Here is a 23330-nt window from a genome sequence, read left to right on the forward strand (position 1 = left end):
CAGAGAGATACCTGCAGCCCTGCTTCACCACTCCAAAAGCTTTCCCCCTGCAGGTGGGAGCAGGGGGCTTGAACCCGGGTCCTTGTGCATTGTGACATGTGCGTTCAACCAGGTGTACCACCACCCGGCCCCATAATTCATTATTTCTTCAACGTGTCTTTCCTGGATTTTTTTAAATGGATCTTTAAGAAAAATAGTCTCCTAGATGCCCCCTTTTGTTTTGTGTTTAGTCTACCTACATCAGTTTCCTTAGATATTTGAATCTCACATTTCTGTAAATTAATTCTTAAGAATAGTTGTTTGTTTGTTTGTTGCCTCCAGGGTTATTGCTGGGGCTCAGTGTCTGCACTGTGTTTTGTGCCATGTGCGCTTAACCCACTGTGCTATCGCCAGACCCCCCTAGAGTAGATAGTTTTAAAATATTTATCAGTGATAGAGAAGAGAGACAGAGATGTAATGCTGAGAATTGAAGTCTGAATTCCATATTTGAAAGTCCAACATTTTATTCACCTCCCAGCCCACTATTCGTTGATTTTATCTATTATAACTGTACATGTTTCTCCCATGATTGTGCCATCATGGGATACAAACCATCTAGCCATAGTTTCTGCTTTTACAGGAAAAAAATGTTTGTTTAACTGTTTTAATTATGTTCATGGGGGTTTTACCTTTTAATTAAACCATTGTTCTGATTTCTGTCCTGGTTTTTCTACTTCCAGTTTCTTCTTCCAATTATATGCTGCCTATGTAATCTTTCTTAAAACTTTATCTGATCATGACATTAAAGTGCTCTACAATTCTAAACTAACTATTTTCTCAAAGGACTTTGATTTTTCTCCACTGAAAGATTAATTCTCAGCTTGGAATTTAAAGCCTTCCACTATTTGACCCTAGTCTCCTTTATTCAAAGATACATAAAATATTATATATTTCAGTTCACTTCAATAGTATTACTATATATGTCTTCCTCAGACATTCCATATAATGCTTGTTCATATTCTTTCACTAGTGTTTTCTTAATCTTGGATAATCATATCACAAGACTGATATACTTAATCCTCTGTCTCTTAAAAATCAACTCAGATAACACTATATGTGAGTCTTGAACTTTCTAGTGTGCAGGATTAATATTTTCTCTCTGATTTCCTATTTTACATTATTTGTTTATATTCCTGTATTGAATAATAAGTAGTCCAAGGAAGGAAATAGATCTCTTTGATTGTATTGTTAGACTTCATATACAGGGGCCAGACAGTGGCACACCTGTTAAGCACACATGAGCTGGTTCCAGCTCCTGCTCCCCACCTGCAGAGGGGATGCTTCACGAGTGGTGAAGCAGGTCTGCAGGTATTTATCTTTCTCTCTCCCTCTCTATCTCCAGTCCATTCTCAATTTCTCTCTGTCCTGTCAAATAAAATAGAAAGGAAAAAAAAATGGCTTCTGGGAGCAGTGGATTCCTAGTGAAGGCACCAAGCCCCTGGTGGCAATAAAAACTAACAAAGAAGACTTCATGTACATGTGGGAAATTGTGAGGCTGAGGTCTAACATGGTGTGGACCACTTGCAGGGACCACTCTCCAGTGCATGGAAGTACAGTCGCCTGTCATTCTCCCCCACCTGGGGATGGAGCAGGGAAACCTACTTGACTAACAGGTTTTATCCCCCTGTCAGCCTCTCTCCCCTACACAAAGACCCACCTCCTCCCTCTGTGCTAGCTGGCCTTTCACTTCCTCATTCCCTAAACTAGCTAGACCACTTACCCAATGGTTACTGGAAAGACCCTCACCATTTCTCTACCCCCTGCTGTCTTGACCATGTGACGTATCCCTTAACAGACCTCTCCTTTCCCCTACCACCCTTTAAAGACTCTGGTCTGCTGCACAATAAATGCACTATTACAGCAATGGTGTCCTGGGTAATCTCTGGTCTCATCTCTTGCTGCCAGTTGCAGAGAAAGATCCCAGAAGATCCCAGTGTACTCACTCCTGCTGCCTAGGGTCTGACTCTCACCAGTGCCTGTCTCTGGTGGCCAACAGAACTGTCATGCCTGGGGATCCAGGCCTGAGATAGACCCCCCCTAAAGAAAATGTCCCGACGTGTACAGATACTGAATACTACCTATTGAAAGCACTGAATCTCTTAAGATATAAACTTTTTTTTTGGTTTACAAAATCACAGAGGTACAAGTTTACAGCATTCCCACCAGATATAAACCTTTTAAATCTCTATGCAGAACAATGTGTGTTAGTATCTTTTTTTTTCTGCCTCTAGGCTTATCACTGGGGCTTGACACCAGCACTACAAATTCACTGGTAGCAGCCATTTTATTGGAAGAGAGAGAGAGAAAGAGAGAGAGAGAGAGAGAGAAATTGAGAGAGGAGGGGGAATGGACTGGGAGAAAGACACCTACAGACCTGTTTAGGAACTTGTGAAATGCCCTCTCCCCACCCCACAGGAGGGGAGCAGGGCTAGATACCAGCTCTTTGGGGGGGGGGGTTGTAATCTTTGCGCTTAGTTCTATATACTACTTTCAACTGGGTTCACCACTGCCTGGCCCTTGATAACTAGTATCTTTCTAATTATCAAAAAACAGCCATATGGAGCTTAACCTTTTAACCAGACTGATTGTTAAGGGACTTTGGAAGTGGAATAATTGATATCTGGGACTTAGGTCAGAGTATTATATTTAATTTTTTAATTTGACTTATGCTTTAAAAGCTCAGTTTCAGAAGCATAATTCATACATATTTATTTTATGGGCAATATGTGGGTTTAGTAAACATTTTGAAAATTCTAGTTAAAAGAAATCTTCAGATACAATTATTTTGAATTTTGAAAAGATGCACAGCATCTGTACCAATGATATGAGGGGGAAAAAAAAGGAAATCAGAGTCAGAAAATTTTTGATTATAGCTTTCTACTTGAGTACATAATCAGCTTCACAGTCAGATATTTTCACATATAAAGTTATTAGAAATATCGATGGACCTTATTAAAAGTGCAGAAGTGCTTTTGTTCTCAGAAAAAGTTGTGAAGTATACAAATTCAGCTAATTTGGTAGTCTGCTCAGATTTGAAAGAAACAAAACTGCCTTGAGTGTCAACTTTAAATATAAAAAAAGCCAAAGGGGAAAAAAAAAAGCATATACCAATAAGCCCTGAGAAGTTAATTCTTCAATTTTAAAAAGTAGAAATTATAAAACAAGGAATAAATATAACATAATTATTACTTCTTTTCATCCCCAAAGTCAAGGATTATGAAGATACTTCAGAAATAGTAATTTTCTCACCTTGTGCATTTTTCAAGTATCAAAACAAACCTTGCTATTATATATATATTTGGACGTACCCTAACACCCAATTTCTATACTTGAAAAAAATCGGTGTGTTACAGGAATTCTTAAGGTTCCAAACTACAATAACAAGCTCTGCTATCTGACTTTTGGCCCCTTGAAAACATTTGAACATCTACAAAATGTGTGATTTTTCTGTGCTAAGGACATTATTGAATATGAACAAAACAATAAAATGTATAGGATAAGATAAATGTAAATATAAATTTTTAAAAATGGGTTACCTTTTACGTGCTCCCATTTTATCCACAAAGTTTGTTCTAAAGATTATTGATTAGTGGTGTACGCGTCAGTTTATCCTCTGAAATTTAATTACTAAGTAATCTTCAATGTTCACCATACAGAAAATGAAGCCCAAGCTATTGTAGCTACCATATGCCCAGAATTATGGAAAAAAAACCAAAAACAAACATAAAACTATGAAAGGCATTTTTGAGGAAAAGTGTATAGGATGTGATAATAATTCAGATATAAAAGACCATTGGAAGTATTGTTCAAAGACTTCTTGTTTTTTGTTCTTATTTGTGTTTTGCTTCATATCTCAGGTAAATACTAATTACTTCATATATGAAATACTAGATATAACACATTAAAGTTTAGTTTTATATTACTATTAAATGAAGTAGTTCAAGTGACAAAAATTATTTTAGTTTATTTAAGTAGATTAAGAAGGTGGCAGCCTCTGTTAAGGTGACTATCCACCAAATCCTATTCTCCTGTTTCTCCCTAACAATGAAATTACAACAGTGCAAAGACTTCATAGAGTAACTATACTACTCAGACTACACTGCTCAGACTTTTATTTTATTTTTTTGAAGTTAATTAGGTGGTGTCAGGATTTTTACTAGTGGAATATGACCAGAGAACTTTTTCTTATTTTCAGATCTGGCCAAGACTGTCCCATTTATTTTCCCTTCCATATATGCTGAAACTTGAATCTGAGATGTATTCTACTTTTACTATGCAGATGGAACGGAGGGGCAGGGCAGAGGGAAATTATAGAAACTATCTGACTGTAAATGTGCAACAGAGCTTCTTGACATTCTGAAGCACCTAAGTCAATAACGTAATGTAACATAAAAAAAGCCTTCATTCATTATTTTTTTCTTTTACTATTCCCTTAAGTATTGGTCTTCATGGTTATCAATTAGATTCTTCAAGATAATTAAAGGCATTCATTAAGTTTAAAATACAATAATAATTCTATTTTTAAAATGACAAAAATCAAAGGTAAAATATGAAAGGCCAAGAAAATTTTTTTTTCACATCCCGAATCTGGGCTTTTCTGGAAGTAACATAAGAGCAGTGTCGATCTGAACTTGTGTTTCCACATGGGTCTGCAATATGGAGACACACCCCAACCCTTTTTATAGCAAAGGGTGTATATACCACCCCCCAAAAAGAAAAAAAAGTTGATCTGAGTACCACCTGGCCTGCTTTCTCATTTTGTTGCCAAAGAACTGGTCAAGGTCTGAGGGGAGGCACCCAGGACTGTTCTGTAAGCAAGCAAGTGGAAATAAAAATTGTCATAAAAAATTCTAGTTGGAGGGGCTAGGCAGTGGTGAACCTGGTTGAACACACATGTTACAATGTGCATGGAACCACACAGACAAGAGGAGAGGAATTATATCCTGGAAAAGGACAAGGAAGGAAGGGGGGATACAGATTTGAGAATTCTTTCTCCTTCCCCCCGCCATTGGCCAATGGTTTTCTTTTTATTTTCAATAAAGTTTTGTCTTTGTCTTCCTTAAAAATAAATAAATGAATAATTTTAAAAAATGTATCAGTACTCAGTATGAGTTATGAGATGATTATTCAAGTTCCCTTCTCAAAATACTCATATTTTAGAGTACAATGATTATCATTCTATAAGAAGTTAGCAACATCCTACTTACTATTCTCTTTTCTGTTTTTTTTTCTACATAAAGACAAATCTCTGAGAATTTGGATCTAAAAGCTACCCATTGCTAGTTGTTTATCATAAAAATATATACTACTAAGTAGATTTTGAGAAGATTTTTTAAGCAAATTCTGTTATGGATAAAACACAATGTAGTTTAATTTTTATTATTTAGAGAAGCTAACTTTTTTAAAGGCTTTACTTACTAATTAATGGGGATGAGGAAGGAGAAAGAGAACCAGAGCATCACTCTGATACATGTAAGGCTGAGGAATCCATTTCAGAACCTCATGCTCAAATGGCCAACACTTTATCCACTGTGGTACTTTGCGGGCTGCAATCTTTAACAAAATGTAATGTTAAAATTTATTGGGCTTATGTTAAATCTCTTAATTTGTTGGAGAAAAGTGTCATCTTTATAACGTTTTCCTATCCGATGGTCTGATATTTCTCTTCATTGACACAAAGCTTTGTGTTTTAATATTTCTCATCAAGGTTTATTTCTGTACTCAGATAAAGCCACAGCCTTATTAGAATTTTCCCTCATTTTTGAGTATTCTATTTAAAACAGGAGAGATCATATGAAGTTCAAAGAATCTTGGAGAACTCTGTAGAGAAGCGGAATCCTTTGAACTCAGACTGTGAAAGGCTGACAGAACTTAGGCAAATGTAGAGAGAATTCCAGATAAAGACCAACTTTAAATTTCAGTATATGAAAACTATTGATTGTTTTTTTCTTTTTTTTTTTTTTTCCTCCTCCAGGGTTATTGCTGGGCTCGGTGCCTGCACCATGAATCCACCGCTCCTGGAGGCCATTTTTTTTCCCTCCTTTTGTTGCCCTTGTTGTAGCTTCGTTGTGGTTATTATTATTGCCCTTGTTGACGCAATTCGTTGTTAGATAGGACAGAGAGAAATGAAGAGAGGAGGGGAAGACAGAGAAGCGACTCCCCTGCAGGTGGGGAGCCGGTGGCTCGAACCGGGATCCTTACGCCAGTCCCTGCGCTTTGCGCCACATGCGCTTAACCCACTGCGCCACCGCCCGACCCCCAAAACTATTGATTTTATAGTGTCTGTATTTATAAATTAGCAACTACATGTCTAAGATTATATAAACAAGACAAAAATGTTTTAAAGTACTTTTATAAAGTTTAATTTTATCAAGGACAGCATTTTATATTACTTTCAAATATATATCATTTTTTTGTGTTTTGTTTTAAATCACCAGGGCTTCACCTCTCTGGGTTGATGTTTTCCAGTAGAGTATGACAGAAACAGAAAGCAGGAAAAGGCAAAACAACACTGAAGTTTCCTGCAGGGTGGTGGGAGCCATGTTGGAACCTACAAAAGCAGGTACACTATCATGTGAGCGATTTTGCTGTCCTTATTCTAACTTTAAAAGGAAAATGTTAATGTATACTTTGAGTACCAACCACAAAAAAAAAAAAACAAAAAAAACTGATCTATAAAAAACAGTCAAACCTCACGAATGTTTGACAAATGATATATTTCAGTTGTTCATTTCTATAAAGCATAAACTTTCTTTACATTGAAAAACAACTTTGAAATTATGAAAATAAGCTGGCATTGTTAAACAAAGTGTGGTAATCAGAACTTTTATTTTATAGCAAACTAAATCCAAGATAAAACTTTTCTCATTATCAACATCACTCACTCTTTGAAACATACCCAGTTTGATATACTACAACATATATTTCATGACTACTACATGATGCTTTACCAGTTACCAGCAGGGAAACCCAATAAATTTGAAAATAAATGAGCTTTATCGAACTTAATGGATCCTTCTGGTTTCAGAATGTTTAACTCTGAAATCGTACTCTTAAAGTAGTCCTTATCTTGGATTATGTGCCTCTCTACTTAAAATTGTTTTCACTATACTTAAGAGTATACATAAAGAAAAAAAAGTGTTAAAAACAATATAAACAAAGTATCTGATTGTTGAATAATTTCAATTTTGCATAATCACTTATTATATCTAACTTTACCACCTTAACTTTACCATCTTACTTGCTCATAGGAGTGAAAAAAGTTAATCACTAAAATATATATATATCTGTCAATACTCATATGGTCACACAGGAATAATATGAGGGAAAGTGCCAGTAAAATATGTATTTACAATTTTCATATTCTGAATTGTAATTCTCACTGATTGGGCCATGTGGATGAAGCAGTTGTTTTGAATACGAGGTCTCAGTAAATTTTTGTATTTTGAGGTAGATGTCTTGTTCACTTTAGTGATGAGTAAACTGAGATTTAGAATGATAAATGTTAACATTGACTTATAGTTAAGTAACAGGGCCCATGTTTCTTTTTCTATATTTGAATTCCCACTACAAAATTATTTTCATTCACTATTAGAAAATTAAAGAAATGCTCATTCTCACCATGTTTCTTATATTCCTATCATAGGGGAAGACTTAGGTGTAAATAAGTATCAACTACTTGTAAGCAAAATGCATCCTGTTTTCAAAACCCAGGATGAGAAAACTCACAAAATTATCTTTTTCAGCTCGTTTTGTAATACATGCTAAAAAAAATGAAACTTTTTCTAGCTCTAACAAATATTCATCTCCTATTTTTTAACTTAAAGTGTTTACCAATACTTAAACATTTTTCATTATTATTCTTTTTTTTTTTTTTTTTTTTTAAAAAACCTATTTAATTTATACTAGTGCAATGCTCAGCTCTGGCTATGGTGGTGTAGGGGGGATTGAATCTATGACTTTGGAGCCTCAGGCAGGAGAGCTCTTTGCATAAACATTATGCTATTTACCCCCACCATAAACACTCTTTATACTCAAGATTTCTCTTCTCTTTCCTTTTTCTTCACCAGAACACTGCTGTCTTAATAGTGGTGGTTGGGAATGAACCTGGGACTTCAGAGTCTCAGGTAGGCAAGTCTTTTGCATAACCATTGTGCTGTCTCCAAATCCATTCCTTAATTTTTAATGAAGTAAAATGCAATGGCATCCTCTTCTCTTCTTTAGTAGCTGAAGTACTCTTCATTAACAAAGTACAATAAAGTGATGTCAGAAACATTTGCTAAAATTATCACATTTCTTGCTACTAAAGTCACAACTGGGACTTTAACCACTTTTTGGATATACAAATAACTTAAAAAGTACAGTCAAACTAGGGCAAAATAGCCGTGCATTGATCATAGTATCAAGTCTGAAGTGTAATAAAAAGGTTTAGACTATCAAATCTTTAAACCTACAATCACATGACGAAAATGATAGTTTACAAAGGATAACCAAAGTCAGCTATTTAAAATGTGTAAAAATGCATACAAAGGTGTATATTAAATTATAGAAAAATTAACCCTTCAAATAAGTCACAGAATGTTTTTGTTTCTTTCAATGAAATATTTATTTATCAATTCAAATGATAACTTGTAGTAAGATACTTAAAAAAAGTTCCTTTGGGGGCAAATAAACCTGTATGTTGAAAATACAAAGACTAGGTCAGGGGCAAACATTCGTTCCCAAGTTATAAATTTTAACTTCTTAAATGTAAAGGTGGTACTTTCTAGGATACTCAAGTAATACCGATTTAAAAACAAATCCTTAAAAATGCTGGGTCACACAGGAGGTAATGGGTGGAGGTATTAGGGGGACTGAAGAATGAACAATCAATTCAAAACACACACACATTATCCCTCCAGGGATGAAAACAAAGAAAATGCAACATGTCTTTTACAACACTCAGAAATTTCCAGGTTGGCCACTCCTCCCATGCTAGGAGGTCTGTTCTCAGGGAAACCACCCAGGGAGAGGCAGGTGCTCCAGGCAGCAAAGGCTCACAGGAGGCCCCGCCCCCTTTTCCACCTCCAAGGGAGGAAAAGGGAATGGCATCCCGGAAGTGTCCCAAGGCCTGAACCGCAGGCGGAGGGCGCCACAGTCTCCAGTTGGCAGGAGCCTAGCCTGACCCGGGATGAGCGCTCGCGGGAAGAGGCGGGGCCCACGCGAGGCCACGCCCCCTCCGGCTCTGGCCTGGGGCTACAGCCCAGGCTCCGGGGGTTTCGGCTTGGCGGCTGGGAGGTCACAGTCGGCTTCGCTCAGGAGCTGCTCCTCCTTGTCCCCCGGCGGACGTGGCCCCCGCTGCTCGAGGTGCAGCTGCAGCAGGGCCCGGCGGTACATGGCCTCCAGCTTCTCCAGCCGGGCCCTCAGGGCCCTGGGGCTGCCAGGCTCGTCGCCGGGGGCTCCACCGCCTCTCGCCCTCCTGTTCGTGCCGACCTCCTCCGGGCCGGGGATCGCCCTGGTCCCCTCCGCGATCGCCCCGTCGCCTCCCTCGCCCGGGAGCCGCAAGGCCTGACGGAAGAGGCTCCGGTTCTCACGCTTCAGCCGCCGGTTCTCGAGCCGCAGCCTCGCGTTCTCCTCGCGCAGCCTCGCGTTCTGTCGGTCCCGCTCGTCCCGCGCGCGGAGGGCCTCCAGGTGGCTCGCCGCCAGGTCGGCGAACCGCTCCTCCAGTTGCTGTCGGGCGCCACCAGCGCGGCCTCGCCAGCCCACGCCGCCGCCGCCGCCGCCACCCCCACGAGCCCGGCCCGGGCGGCCCTGCCCTCGGCGCTCCCCGCCGCCTTCCCCGCCGCCACAGCTCCCGCGCCAGGTGGCGCCACCACGCATGCGCCACATCGGTCCCGTCCCGGCTGCGCAGCCCGCGCCGTGGGCCTCGGGGCCACGCGCCGGGGCGCGGGCGAGTTCGGGGCGGCTGGACCAACAGCGGAAGAAGAAGAGAAGCGGCGACGGGCGGCGGCTTCTGGCAGGGAGCCAGAGGAGGCCGGGAATTTGCCGGGGCCTAGGCGTGTCTTGTCGGTCTCCTGTGGTGCAGCTGCCCCCGGGGCCTGTGGGCTTGAGGGCCGGCTCACACACAAAGCCCCCGGGGAGCGCTTTGCAGGTCTCCCCCGCCCCCCCCCCCCCCAGTCCCCCTCCCGACTGGTCTGCGCGGGCTAAGCTGGCTCCGGGCCTTCGCTGGACTCAGTCCCGATGCTTCCGCCAGGCCTTGGTCCTGCAGGAGCCAGCCCGCCTCGCCCCCCCGCACCCTCCCCCCCAGCAATGCAACCACCAGTGGTAACATGGTAATCGCAAAGCTAGTGATTAATAACTTGAGAAGTTACAGGGCAGAGATACGGGACAAAATAAAAAGAAGAGAAAAGCTGCGACTTGATTAAGGCCTTTGTGGGAACAGGCATAGAGGTCATTTCCACTTTGTGTTTTTTTTTTCCTTGATTAATTTGTTCATGGCTAGAGACAGAAGTGAAGAAAAGGAGGGTCAGGTAGGGAAAGAGACAGACAGACACCTGCAGCCTTGCTCGAATTCCAGAAGCTTTCTACCTACAGGTGGTGGCCAGGGGCTTGAACCCGGGTCCTTGGCACGTGGTCGTGTGCACATAGTCATTCCCACTTGGTCAACCACTGGGACTCTGCTTTTCAGTTTATTTGCAACTCTGGAGAGACCTTGATGTAGTTTGTTAATCTGCTCAGGCTTGGACAAGGACCGGCTCCAAAACAATCTCAGGATCGCCAATTGTTCCAAACATTCACTTGAAGTGGATATGCTCTAAAAATTTTGGGGACATGTAGATACTGAATGGACTGAATATTAATTAATTTATAACCACCATCTGTCATGCGCAGGTGGCACAATGGGTAAAGTGCTAGACTTGCAGTCGTGAGGTCCTGAGTTCAGTCCTCAGGACCACATTTATCAGAGTCAAGTCTGGCTTGCTTTCCTTCCTTCCTTCCTATCTCCTCACTAAAACATAAGTAGGATCTTAAATAGTAATAATAAAGGGCAGGGAGAACTCCATATGCAAAATTACTGAATTACTACAGAATAGAGGGTAAGACTTGTTTCCAAATCACTCATTAGGGAGTTAACAGTTTACAGTACAGTTGTTGGAACATGGGTATGATTTATCACCTTCCCATGATGTCTGCAGAACATTCTTAACTTCTTATTTTGGACTGTTTCTACCACCAGTGCACTGGCACCCTAACACCTTTATTACTTCCTATCCCTTCCTCTCTCGGGTAGTTTTGCTTTGTTGTGATAGACTATTCTCAGTTCAAGTTTCACCTTCTGTTTGTCCTTATTTCTAAAGGTCTACTATAAGTGAGATCATCTGGTACTTACCTTTTTCCCTTTTGGTTTATTTCATTTATCAGGATTCCTTCAAGATCATGCAAGATTAGACAAAGGAGATGACTTCAGATTGAACAACGGGCTGCAGTCCACTTATGTATGTACTCGTGCCTTTGAGTGGCTTCCAAGTTTAGGCTATTCACAGTAGTATCACTATTAGCATGGGTGTACGCAGATCTCTTCAAACAGGTGTTTTTTTCTTTGGATAAATTGCTGGATTATAGGGTATGTCCTTTTTTAATTTTGTGGGACCCTGCGTAAGAGGAGGTGGAGCATGGCGCAGGCCATCCAGGAGGGGACTCCTGGATGCCTGGGAGGTAAAGGCTTTCTGTCAGTCTCCCCAGGGGCTTTTTCCGCCTCTATGGGTTGAGCAAGAGAGAACCTGCAGAACAGGTCCCAAGCCTCCCTGTTGTAAGCCTCCTTGGAGCGGGGGCTCAAATCCCCTCTGCTAGCTGGCGTTTAGCTTCCTAGTTCCCTAAACTAGCTTGACTTCTTGACCATTTACTCAACAGTTACTGGAAAAACCCTGACCATTTCCCTGTTTTCCTGCTCTCCTGACTATATATGGTGTAAACAAGTAACTGTCTCTGAAGACCCCCTGCTCCCTTAACATTCCTGACCATATAAGGCTAGGCCATAGCTGCCCTGTTCTTTCCCCTACTCCAACCTATAAAACCCCTTGATTGCCATACAATAAATATGTTATTCATAGGCAGATAGCTTTCTGGAGTCATCCTTGGCTTGGTCTCTTGACTCAGTCCTCAGAGAAAGACCCCCAGCTGGTACTCACCCCTGCTGCCTTTGATTTGACCTCTTCGGCTCCCTCCTCTGGTGCACAACAGAGTGGGTCAGCCTGCTTGGTGAGATTGAGAACCCTGACAGGACCTGACAGTGTTTGATAAATTTCCAACTATCTTCTATAAGGGTTAGACCAATTTACATTCCCACCAGCAGTGTGGAAGGGTTCCTTTTTCCCTGTTTCCCCAAATTTGTTGTTTCTGACCTTTTTAATGAATGACATTGTCATAGTTATGAAATGGTTTATCATTGTCTTTATGTGCATTTCTCTGATAATCAGTGACTTAAGAGTTTTTTTTCCCATACATCTTTTGGCCCTCTGGATCTCTTCTCTGCCAAAGCTTCTTTTCATGTCCATTCTCCAATTTTTAATGCCCCCCCCAGAATTTAGTGAGTTCTATACATATTTTGCTTATGTTAGCATGTATGACATGTAAAAAACTCTCCCGCCATTCTTTAGGCTGTATTTCTGTTTCAGTGACAGTTCCTTGTACCATGAAGAAGCTTTTCAGTTAGATATAGTCTCATTGGTTTTGTTTTTTCTTTTTCCTTTTTTTTTTTTTTGTCTTCCTTGATGTTGAACTATAGTTTTTGAAGACATTTTTAAAGCAGAGATTGTGAAGTTTTCCACCAATATTTTCACACTTGGGTCCAGCAATAATCGTAGTAACAATGCAAGAATAATAAAAATATTTATTTTTATTAAAATATTTTAATGGTGTTATGAAAATATAGAAAGTAAAAGTTATTTAAAAGATTTAAGTAAAAAATTTCAATTTATTCAATATATTTTAATAGTTGTTAATGTATTATCACAAGAGAAGGACTCCTAACATTTACAGTCAAGCGACAACAAGGGCAACAAAATAGGAAAAATGGCATCCAGGAACAGTGGGTTCCTAGTGCAGGCACAGAGCCCCAGCAATAACTCTGGAGGCAAAAAAGAAAAAAAAAAGTCAAAGAATAGAAATGAAGATTCTGAACAGGAAAATATTGCTAAATAGGAAAAACACCTCAAAGGACATAGATCAGCCATTCTTTCCTAACATTTTTTTAAAACTATGCTTCCTCAAGAAAAATATAAGAACTCTAGCATACATTTGATAGATTTATAAATTAAAAAACTAAAACTTTTAATAGACTATTTGCATTTTGTTTTTAGGAAGCACCAGCCCCAAAATTATTTCTTGAATAAGTTTATCGAGTTTGTAGTTAGAAGAAAACAAAAATGCAAGTAAGTCATTAGTACATTTGTTTCAGTTGCTTCCTTAAAAAAAAAAAAAAAAAAATATATATATATATATATATTAAGGACTTTGGGTCAATGTTTAATTTTTATGCTTTCAATGCCTAGTCTCCAATAATTTTAATTTTCATTTTAAAAGATTCTTCTATGTTAGAGTGGGAAGGAAAAGATGAGCATATGAGATCATAATTATTGTACTTTGAATATGTCTTAAAACATACATTCTGTAATCACTGTAATTTATATATTCTAAAATCACTTGTCTTAATATGGAGAGGAACAGAGAGTAAAATTATGTAGTAGATGGGTGGTAGGGATTTTAAAGTAAGACATACCTGGACTTCACAAACCTTGTACCCCAGAAAAATGGTCGTGGGCAGTATCCTGAAATGAGTTTTCTCCTTTGTATAGAAGAAATAAAACAGCACCTACCTCTTGAGGTTCTTGTAAAGATTTATGAATATCTTATTATAATCAGTAAATAACAGTAACTTTTTGTTATTATGTATTTATTTTCATTTTGTGAGATCGCTATCAGCTGTGTTCTTGTGAATAACTAGTGCTATTTAAAATTTCCATTTGAGATATTTACAAAAGGATCTACCCCAAATATAATGTGCAAGCCCTTTACAGATATAATTTTTACATTTTGATAGATTTCATTAAGTGCTCGAGTTTAAAAGTTTATATGTTGTAGGCTCTGTACGCTGAAATCTTTGGTTAATCAAAATCTGTGCTTGTTGTGTTTGCCAATATTCTTCTAAAGCCCTAGTAGCTAAGATAGTTTATTTTCTGGAAGCAAATTTATTAGGGCCATGCAGAGCATTTATGGATGCCTGGTAGCAGGGATATCTCTTTATTGGAATAATTACTGTAGAGTTAGGAATTGAGAATATTGATTGCATTTATTTAGTCTTAGGATATGGACAAAATATTAAAAGTCATCAAACACTGATATTGTCCTTTGACAGCATCATTTAATCCTAGCTACAGGGAAAATTGTGACATAAACAAAAGCATCATGACTTATCTATCTTAATTATGATACTTTCTATGGGAGGGAGGTGGGTAATACTTCCCTTCCTCCAAATACTATAAAAACACTATCCAGAGTGTTATAGATTGGCAGAAAATGGTATAGCTATAAGAAAAAAAGTATCAACACATGATATTAGGCCAAAACAGTAGTCAAAATAGACTTTTTAAAGCTGGAAAACAGGTTAGTTCTACAATCATGTTGCTTTATGTTACCTATTTCTAGACTAGCCTAATTCCTTAAAGAATGTAGGCCAGTGCTACTTGCCACAGGTGACTATTTAAATACCAGTTTAAGTGAATTAAAATAAAATTTAAGTCAGTTTGTTAGTTATACTTGTCACATTTCACATGGCTTTGACTGTGTTGCATGATGCAGATAGATATAAAACCTTTCTTTTATCACAGAAAATTCTAATGGATAGCACTGTAGCAGTATATATTCATTGTAATTATTGGTTTCAACCTTCCAAAAATCAGTTTAAATTGATACTAGAAATGAAAATGTAGCATAATGGTTATGCAAGTGACTTTCATACCTGAGATTCCGAAGTCCCAGGCTCATATCTGGTCTCTCTGCTACATACACAGTCACTCTGTATATCTCATTAAATACATATATATATATCAGGGAGGGGATGGGATATGAAGTTCTGATGGTGGGAATTGTGTGGAATTGTACCCCTCTTATCCTATGGTTTTGTCAATGTTTCCTTTTTATAAATAAAAAATATAAATAAATAAATAAATAAAGGGTGTGGCTATGGAGTAAGAGCCCTTTTAGATTGTGATCCTGCTTCTGATAAACTAAAAAGGGAAAAATAAAAATCAGTTGAAAACTCAACAAAATACAACCAGGATCTCTCCAGAAACTAAGCCCACATTTTACCATGTCCAAGGACCTGGTTTCAGCCAGCTTCCCACATGCCCAGGGGAGGGGGGAGGTGTGTGTGTAATTAGACTATAAAACAAAAGAAAGCACTAAGTATTCCAGATTGGCTTGGCCAAATGCAGTAAGTGTAGAAGGGAAGTTACTTATGTGTCACAGAGAACAATGGGTAGATTCAATAACCCAGCTACCACATCATGTTAAAACTGAAATCATATCGAAGGTCAGCTACAGACTGAGGTCATCTGTGAGATTATGTAAAAGCAAAAGAAGTAATACTTAGTTTGCTCCTCAACAGTAAATAATAGAGTTAGGAAATGGATATTCAAAAAAAAAAAAAAAGCATTTGAAGGTCAGGTGGCAAAAGAACCTGTTATGAAGGATCCTCTATCAAAAGAAAAAGAAAATTCACTGGGAGTGGTATAGAACCTTGAGGCATTGAGCCCTGTTGTGATAGCAAATAAAGGAAGAAGGGAGGGAAGGAAGGAAGGAAGGGAAGGGAAGGGGAGGGGAGGGGCGGGAAGGGAAGGAAAGAATGAATCATATGGGGGCCAGAGGACAGAATTTCAGTTCAGGAAATTACAGACAGGACAATATAATATTATGTTTTAATTTTACTCTAGTATATTTTGGTTGGATTATTAATTCTGGTTTTCTAAGATATAGCCCAGGAGCTCATTAAACTGTTTTAAAACAGATGGATAGATCACTGGATCATAAATGGATATGTAGTAGGCATACAGAGAAGGACATGCATGTAGCTCATGGAGTAGTGTGTCTCCTTTCAGTACCTATACACTTATCACTAGCCATTCACATCTTTTTTAAAAAATTTATTATTGGGTAGCGACAGGGAGGAATTGGGGGGCCAGAGAGGGAGAGAGACACCTGAAATCCTGCTTTACTACTTGTGAAGCTTCCCCCCTACAGGTGGGGACCAGCATTTACATTGTTCTATCCTGCCGGGGTTAAATTGGGACTCAGTCTTTAATACTTTCTCAACAAAGTGCTCCAGTGGCCCCTACTAATGTCTGGACAATATAATTTTAGTTCTTTGTCCAAGTAACTGGGAAAGCAAAGAGTTGAGTGTGGTCCTCACCTTTCAAGTCAGCACTGTTTGCATACTCCTAATTTAAGTATTTGATCTTCGTTACTCGGTGTTACAGCTGGAGTCAAGTGAAAGAGAGAGAAACTTCTTTGCTTTCACAGTGAATTTTAACTAACTTTGGATAAATCATTGAATATATTCCCCTAGATTCATAATCTCATCATTTACAAATGACAGTCAATTTTTAAATTGAAAATTGTTTTTCAAGGAATTAAATAGTATACATATATGAAATTTAAGGCAATGATATAAGCATTTTTGTGAAATATTCCTGTATGCCTCTTTTTATAGCATGTGGTAATAATAGAAGCACATTTGTTTGTTCAGGGTCATTTGAATTACTTATAACAAGTACAGGATGAATTAACATTCATTTACTTCCCTCCATTTACTTGCCTCTAAGATGCACCACAATTTAGCAAGCTCTACAGTGTTAACATTAGTGATGATATGATAGAAGAATGAGATGGAAGCATCCTTTTCATCAGTTCTGCTCTCAAAGCAAGCTCTGAAACCTTTTTGTTTAGAAAGCTAAAAATAATATTCTTCCTTTATTCCAGATATCAACAAACAACAAACAAAAGCCAAATCTTTCTAAAATCCTCTAAACGTCTCAGATCAGGACTGTCAGCTGAGTCTATTGTTGCTTAGAGATTTTTGAGTTTCCAGGGGAGAATCCAAGAAAAGGAAAGAAACACTTTCTGCTTTTAACAGCTAGCTCTGAAAAAAACATGATTTTTTTCCTCAACCACCTCACAAGCCATCTTGTCTGTCTAGGAATGAGAAAAAGGGGTGTCTGAGCTAAGCTATCCAGAATATGGCTTAAGGGAAAAGGCTTCATATTTAGGGGAAAAAGGGAAATTACACTTTCTAGAATGAAAACTAGGACATTATGCTCAAACAACAAGGCTCAATGGAGACTATTTGCAAGTGCAAATGGGCTTCACTTTCCATTCTCAGGAAATGTGCTATTTGATTTGTTAGTTTGCTTACTTTTCAATTTGATTTCTTTCTTTTTTATTTTTTTTCTTCTTTTTTTTTAAATATTTACTTATTTTCCCTTTTGCTGCCCTTGTTGTGATTACTGATGTCGATGTTGTTGGATAGGACAGAGAGAAAGGGAGAGAGGAGGGGAAGACAGAGAAGGGGAGAGAAAGATAGACACCTGCAGACCTGCTTCACTGCCTGTGATGTGACTCCCCTGCAGGTGGGGAGTGGGTTCCAACCCGGATCGTTACACTGGTCCTTGTGCTTCGCTCCACATGCGCTTAACCTGCTGCACTTAACCAGGCTCCCTCAATTTAATTTCTTTCTTTTCTTTGGCAGGTTAGTGGTTATCGTTTCAGTTTGTCTTTTATTCTATTTTAATGTCTTAAGAATGCAGTATCCCACGAAAGTGTAAGGTGTGTTCATGGTCTCCAGTAGAGTGGAGGGCACAAGTGGCAGTCTACCTGAGACTTAACCACTTAACCAGGGGGGCATCCAGGCTGTCAGGTCAGAAGGCACTGTCTCCACTCATGTGCATCTTACAATGCCAGGAAGTGTAGCTCCAACTTTTAAGTTTCCAAGACTGCTTTTGTGTATCAGGGAAATGAACAATAGATTTGTTATAGTAGAAAGGCTGGAGTACCCTGTTCTTGTTAATTCTAGCTAGTGATATCTCTGTGTCAACCTGTGATGACAAACTAAATTAAAATTTCATATTTGGGCTCAGGTGAGTACAGTGAGGTGGATGACATTACCATCCACAAAGACCCAGATTTAAGCCCCTGGTCCCCATCTGCAGGGGGAAAGCTTCATGGCTTGTGACGTAGTGCTGCAGGTACCTCTTTTTGTCTCTTCTCTATCTCCACCACCCCTCTCAATTTCTGTCTGTCCCATCATACAAAAGAAAAGGAGAAAGGAAGAATGGAAGAGAGAGAAGGAAGGGAGGGAAGGGAAGAAGGAAGGAAAAAAGGCAGAAGGAAAGAAAAAATGGTCAACAGAGAAAAGCAAAATGGATTCATCGTGCTAGTAATAAACCCCTGTAATAATCCTGAACCCCTGTAATAATCCTATGGTAAAATAAAATGAAACATCCTATTCTTTCTCTCAGTTATATGCTTTTTTATTGGAAGATGTCTTCATTTTTTCTTTCCCATGTATTTTTAAACTTAATAAAATATTTAATAGGATTTTTAGATTCATAATCTTTACTGTGGTTTCAAAAAAGTTTTTTTTTGTATGATCTAGTGGTAAATGATAAAAGCTAAATAAATATTTTACAATTTCCTATCATTAGGGTTCACTTAGTTATAAATTTCTGAAGTAAATAAACTTTCAAAATAAGTTAAAATTTCTTTTCTCTTTTTATATATAATTTTCAATATTTATTTATTTATTGGATAGAGACAGCCAGAAATCAAGAGGGACGGAGGCAATAGAGAGGAAGACAGAGAGGCTTGTAACACTGCTTCACCACTTGCAAAGCTTTCCCCCTGCAGGTGGGGACTAAGGGCTTGAAACTAGGTCCTTGCACATTGTAACATGTGCACTCAACCAGGTGTGCCACTACTTGGCCCCTTAAAATTACTTTTCTCTTTCCTTTAGCCTCTGTAACATCCACAATGTAATTTTATCTTTGCTTATTCTATTGTCCTGTTTCAAATTAGATTAATATAAAACATAATTTATTGCTTAAGATTTCTGTCCTTTTCAGGTTAAACCTACATGAAATTCTGTGTAATTTTAAGTACATAGGAAGAGAAACATAGTTTAGAACAACTAAAGTAAGCCTACATAATGATGTAATGAAAGCAAAATAAATTTGTTTCTCTTTAACATAAAATCTATTTTTATGTATAGTTTATCACCATTTATTCAAAAAAATTTCTTATGTGCACTGGAAGTTTTCATATTTGCTCTCAGCATAATCATTATGACCTCACTGGAATTCCTGCAGGTTTCAAATAAGACAAACATGAAAATTCTATCAGCTGTAGAGAGCATTAATTTATGGAGATGTCATTTTTTTTTTGACCTTGGCAAATTGCTGTACAATTTTTCAGTGAACATCCAGTTCTTAGAACTTCAAATTCTGTGTTGTCTCTGCAGGCTCATCAACTTGCCTTCCTGTCCTGTGTCACAACACTGACATCTGGCTTTATCTATTAGATTTGAGTAGAGGATAGCAAAAGGGGGGGAGGGGAGAAAGAAATTCAGGTCTTTTTTTCCTATTGTTGCCCTTGTTCTTTATCATTGTTGTTGGATAGGACTGAGAGAAATCGAGATAGAAGGGGAAGACAGAAAGGGGAAGCGAATTGAACCATGTGTGCTTAACCAACTGCACTACCGCCCAGCCCCCACAAACATGGTTTTTAAGAATACTATATATACATATATATTACATATTTTAAATTTTTATTGATGAAACATAAATTTACAAAACTTTTTCCTTTTTTAAAATTTTTGATTTATCATTTATTATAAGACTGTAAGCTAACAATGTATAGTTCTGTATCCCCACCCTCCCAAAGATAATCACCATAATTTTTATAAGTCTTACAAACTGTTTGCTAACCATAAAACATATTTTAATAGAAAGTTTTGTTGATAACATTAATGGGTTTTGGACTTTTTTGCTGTATCTTATAGTTACTTTTGAATATAGGAATAATTGCTGTCTAGTTATATTTTAGGTAAAGGACTGTTCTTTTTTAACTAAGTTAATTCCTTTAGGTTAATTTTTTAATTTGAGACTTTTAAGGAAATTTGAAAGAAGATTGAAAATCTATTATTTCCACAAATGTATGAAAATGATCCATAATAACAAGACCAAAAGTAAATAATTAAATATCAAGGATGTGAAGAAAAGAAAACTTCTATGCATTGCTGGTGAGAATGTAAATACAAAACAGTATAGACATTTCTCAACAAATCAAAAAAATATATCTACTATATGATCCAACAATTCTGTTCTTGAAAATATATCTGGGGAGTTGGGTGGTAGCGCAGGTGGCGCAAAGCACATGGACCGGTGTAAGGATCCAGGTTCGAGCCTCCGGCTCTCTACCCGCAGGGGAGTCACTTCACAGGCAGTGAAGCAGGTCTGTAGGTGTCTATCTTTCTCTCCCCTCTCTGTCTTCCCCTCCTCTCTCCATTTCTCTCTGTCCTATCCAACAATGACAGTATCAATAGCAACAACAATAATAACTACAACAATAAAACAACAAGGGCAAGAAAAGGGAATAAATATTTTTTAAAATATTAAAAAAATTATCTGAAAAATATTGATATGCTTATTTGAAAAGTCTGTTTACTAAATTACAGTTTAACAATAGCTAAGACTGGAAACAGCCCCAAATGTCTAAGGACTGACAAATTGATAGGGAATTTATAACATATACACACAATGAGATACAACTCAGTAGTGAGAAAAAAAATATTTTCTTTCACTATAACATGAAGAGGTGTTAAAATAAGTCAGAGGGAGAAAGGAAAATAGTTGATTATTTATTCCACTGATCTGTGGAATCTAAAGAAATAAAACAAAGGAACTGACAAAATCAAACATAAACCAAGTTTCTGACTGGGGAACCAAGATTATGACGGAGGATGTATTGAAGCTATCTGAAGGTCTACAGTGAAGGGAGTCTAGTATTTTAATGGTGGGTAAGGTGTGGCAACACAGAATTTGTAAATGTGTGACAAGTACTTCTAAAATGTAAATTATTGTGTAATGTGTTACCTCAGTACAACAAGCAAACAAAAACAGTGTTTGCAAAAGAAGCCTCAACTTGAGATCATAAACTGGTTGATACTTTGATTTCAGCCTAGTGATTTTTTGAGCATATGCTAGCTAACTTCTTTTCAGACAACTGACTTCTGAAACTGTGTGATAATGTATTTTAAGGGGGAAAAATGTACTACTTCAGGCATTTATTAGAGATAAGAATTTTTAGGAGTCTAGCAGTAGAGTCGCTTCACAGGCGGTGAAGCAGGTCTGCAGGTGTCTATCTTTCTCTCCCCCTCTCTGTCTTCCCCTCCTCTTTCCATTTCTCTCAGTCCTATTCAACAACGAAGACAGACAACAGTAATAACTACAACAATAAAACAACAAGGTCAACAAAAAAGGAATAAATTTAAAAAAAAAAGAATTTTCAAACCCTGTTCCTAGAGATTCTAATTTACTAAGTTTGGGCTGAGAATAAAAGTTTGCATATTTAAAAAACATCTCAAGTAACTATTAAACAAAAGTAAGTTTGGGAAACATTGCATTTTGTTATTTTAATGACTTGGGATTATTTGTTTAGTCTACAATACAAACTGTTTATTGCTGAATGTGAAAATGGATGTTTCCACTGGTTGTGGGAGTTTCGACTAATTTCCTACCCCATATGTAGGTGAAGAAAGCTAAAAACACCTTGATGTTAGGAGTAAGCTGTTTTGCCCATATAAAAAAGTTATTAATGACATGCTAATCATATCATCATAGCAAGATTTGTATTTCTCCTGTGTAAAAGTATATGGCTTAAACTGCTTAGCTCACAATTCTCCTTTCTAATAACAAATAAATAAAAAATAATAACAAAAAAGAAAAAATATTTTTAAAATGTTCTTTTCTTTTCTATTGGAAAAATTTTGTTGGGGGATTAATGGTTTATAGTCAACAGTGAATACAGTTGTTGGTACCTATGCAAATTTTCCGAGTTTTCTGCAAAACACTCCACTACCCCATCTAGTTCCTCCTCTAAAAACACTCCACTAAATCTCTAAAGACATTTCCAAAGCAGGCATTGTGTAGTGTTCTGCCAAAGTTTTCCTGTATATATTTTATGGTTTTGTATGTGCCATCTATTTTGTACATGATAGCATGTGGTAGCACAGTTTCATTCTTCCCCATATCACTACATAGTTTTCCCGGTGTCTCTTACTGTAATTTTCTGAGGCCCTTTGTCATAGATTAATTGTCAATATATGTGAGAGCTTATTTCTGGATTCTCAATTTTACTCCATTGACTTGTATGTCTCTTTCTGTGCCATGCCATAACATACACTTTTGGTTACTGTAGTTCTGCAATATAGTTTGAAGTCAGGAAGTATAATGCCTTCAATTCTTTATTTTTCCTTAATATTACTTTGAAGATTCAGGGTTCCTATAATATTTGTCATATTCATTTAATAAAGTTCATTGGGACTTTATAAAAATTGTGTTGGGCCTGTATATTATTTGGGTAAGATGATCATTTTAACAGTGTTAACTTTTCCAACCCATGAACATAGAAAATATTTCTATTTTACTGGATTTTTTTTTATATAATATATTTCCTTTGTAGTGACTTACAGTTTTCAACTTCACAGACTCTTTATTGGTATCTATGCTTTTAGTTTCAAACTCTTTAGCCATTCCCCACATTACTCGTTTAAATTTATGATGACTTATGTTTTGAATGAGGCTTTGCTACTTCAGAATAAACTTCCTCTAGGGCAAATGTCTTCTCCCTGATTTTTAATGGGTCTTATCTTTGTGTGCCTGCATATTTTCAGGTTATCACGCACATTGTTCATAGAATTTTGTACTTTCCAGTATTACTGACAATTCTAAGAGAAGCAGTCCTTCCCACTCTGCAGCAAGGTTCATCTGTTGTGTTGGCTTGGTTCACCCTTATGTCTCACTTTTATTTACTTCTATAACACAAGACATTTATCAATTTCAAAATAAAGATCAAACTTCACTGTGATTGCCATTTTATTCCTTCCATTTAATTATAGACTCCTTAAGCTTGGTTAATTTTAAAATTTTCCTATAGCCCAAGAAAATATAGCAAATTTGATTTATGTTCTAATTTGAATATTTAAA

At 37.7% G+C, this 23330-nt stretch overlaps 1 protein-coding gene across 1 annotated transcript; it reads right to left on the reverse strand.

Annotated features, from left to right (window-relative positions):
• Window positions 1-6735: 6735 nt before the first annotated feature.
• On the reverse strand, window positions 6736-9921 carry TUSC1 (tumor suppressor candidate 1). The gene has a single exon (XM_060199663.1). The coding sequence runs from the start codon at window positions 9904-9906 to the stop codon at window positions 9274-9276; it is 633 nt and encodes a 210-aa protein (XP_060055646.1). The 5' UTR covers window positions 9907-9921; the 3' UTR covers window positions 6736-9273.
• Between the last annotated feature and the right edge of the window lie 13409 nt (window positions 9922-23330).

This window comes from Erinaceus europaeus, chromosome 10, assembly GCF_950295315.1.
Source record: "Erinaceus europaeus chromosome 10, mEriEur2.1, whole genome shotgun sequence".
NCBI classification, from domain to species: Eukaryota; Metazoa; Chordata; class Mammalia; order Eulipotyphla; family Erinaceidae; genus Erinaceus; species Erinaceus europaeus.

Excerpts from the sequence above, each read along its gene's own strand:
- TUSC1 (XM_060199663.1), bottom strand. The coding sequence starts at position 9,906 with ATGTGGCGCATGCGTGGTGGCGCCACCTGGCGCGGGAGCTGTGGCGGC.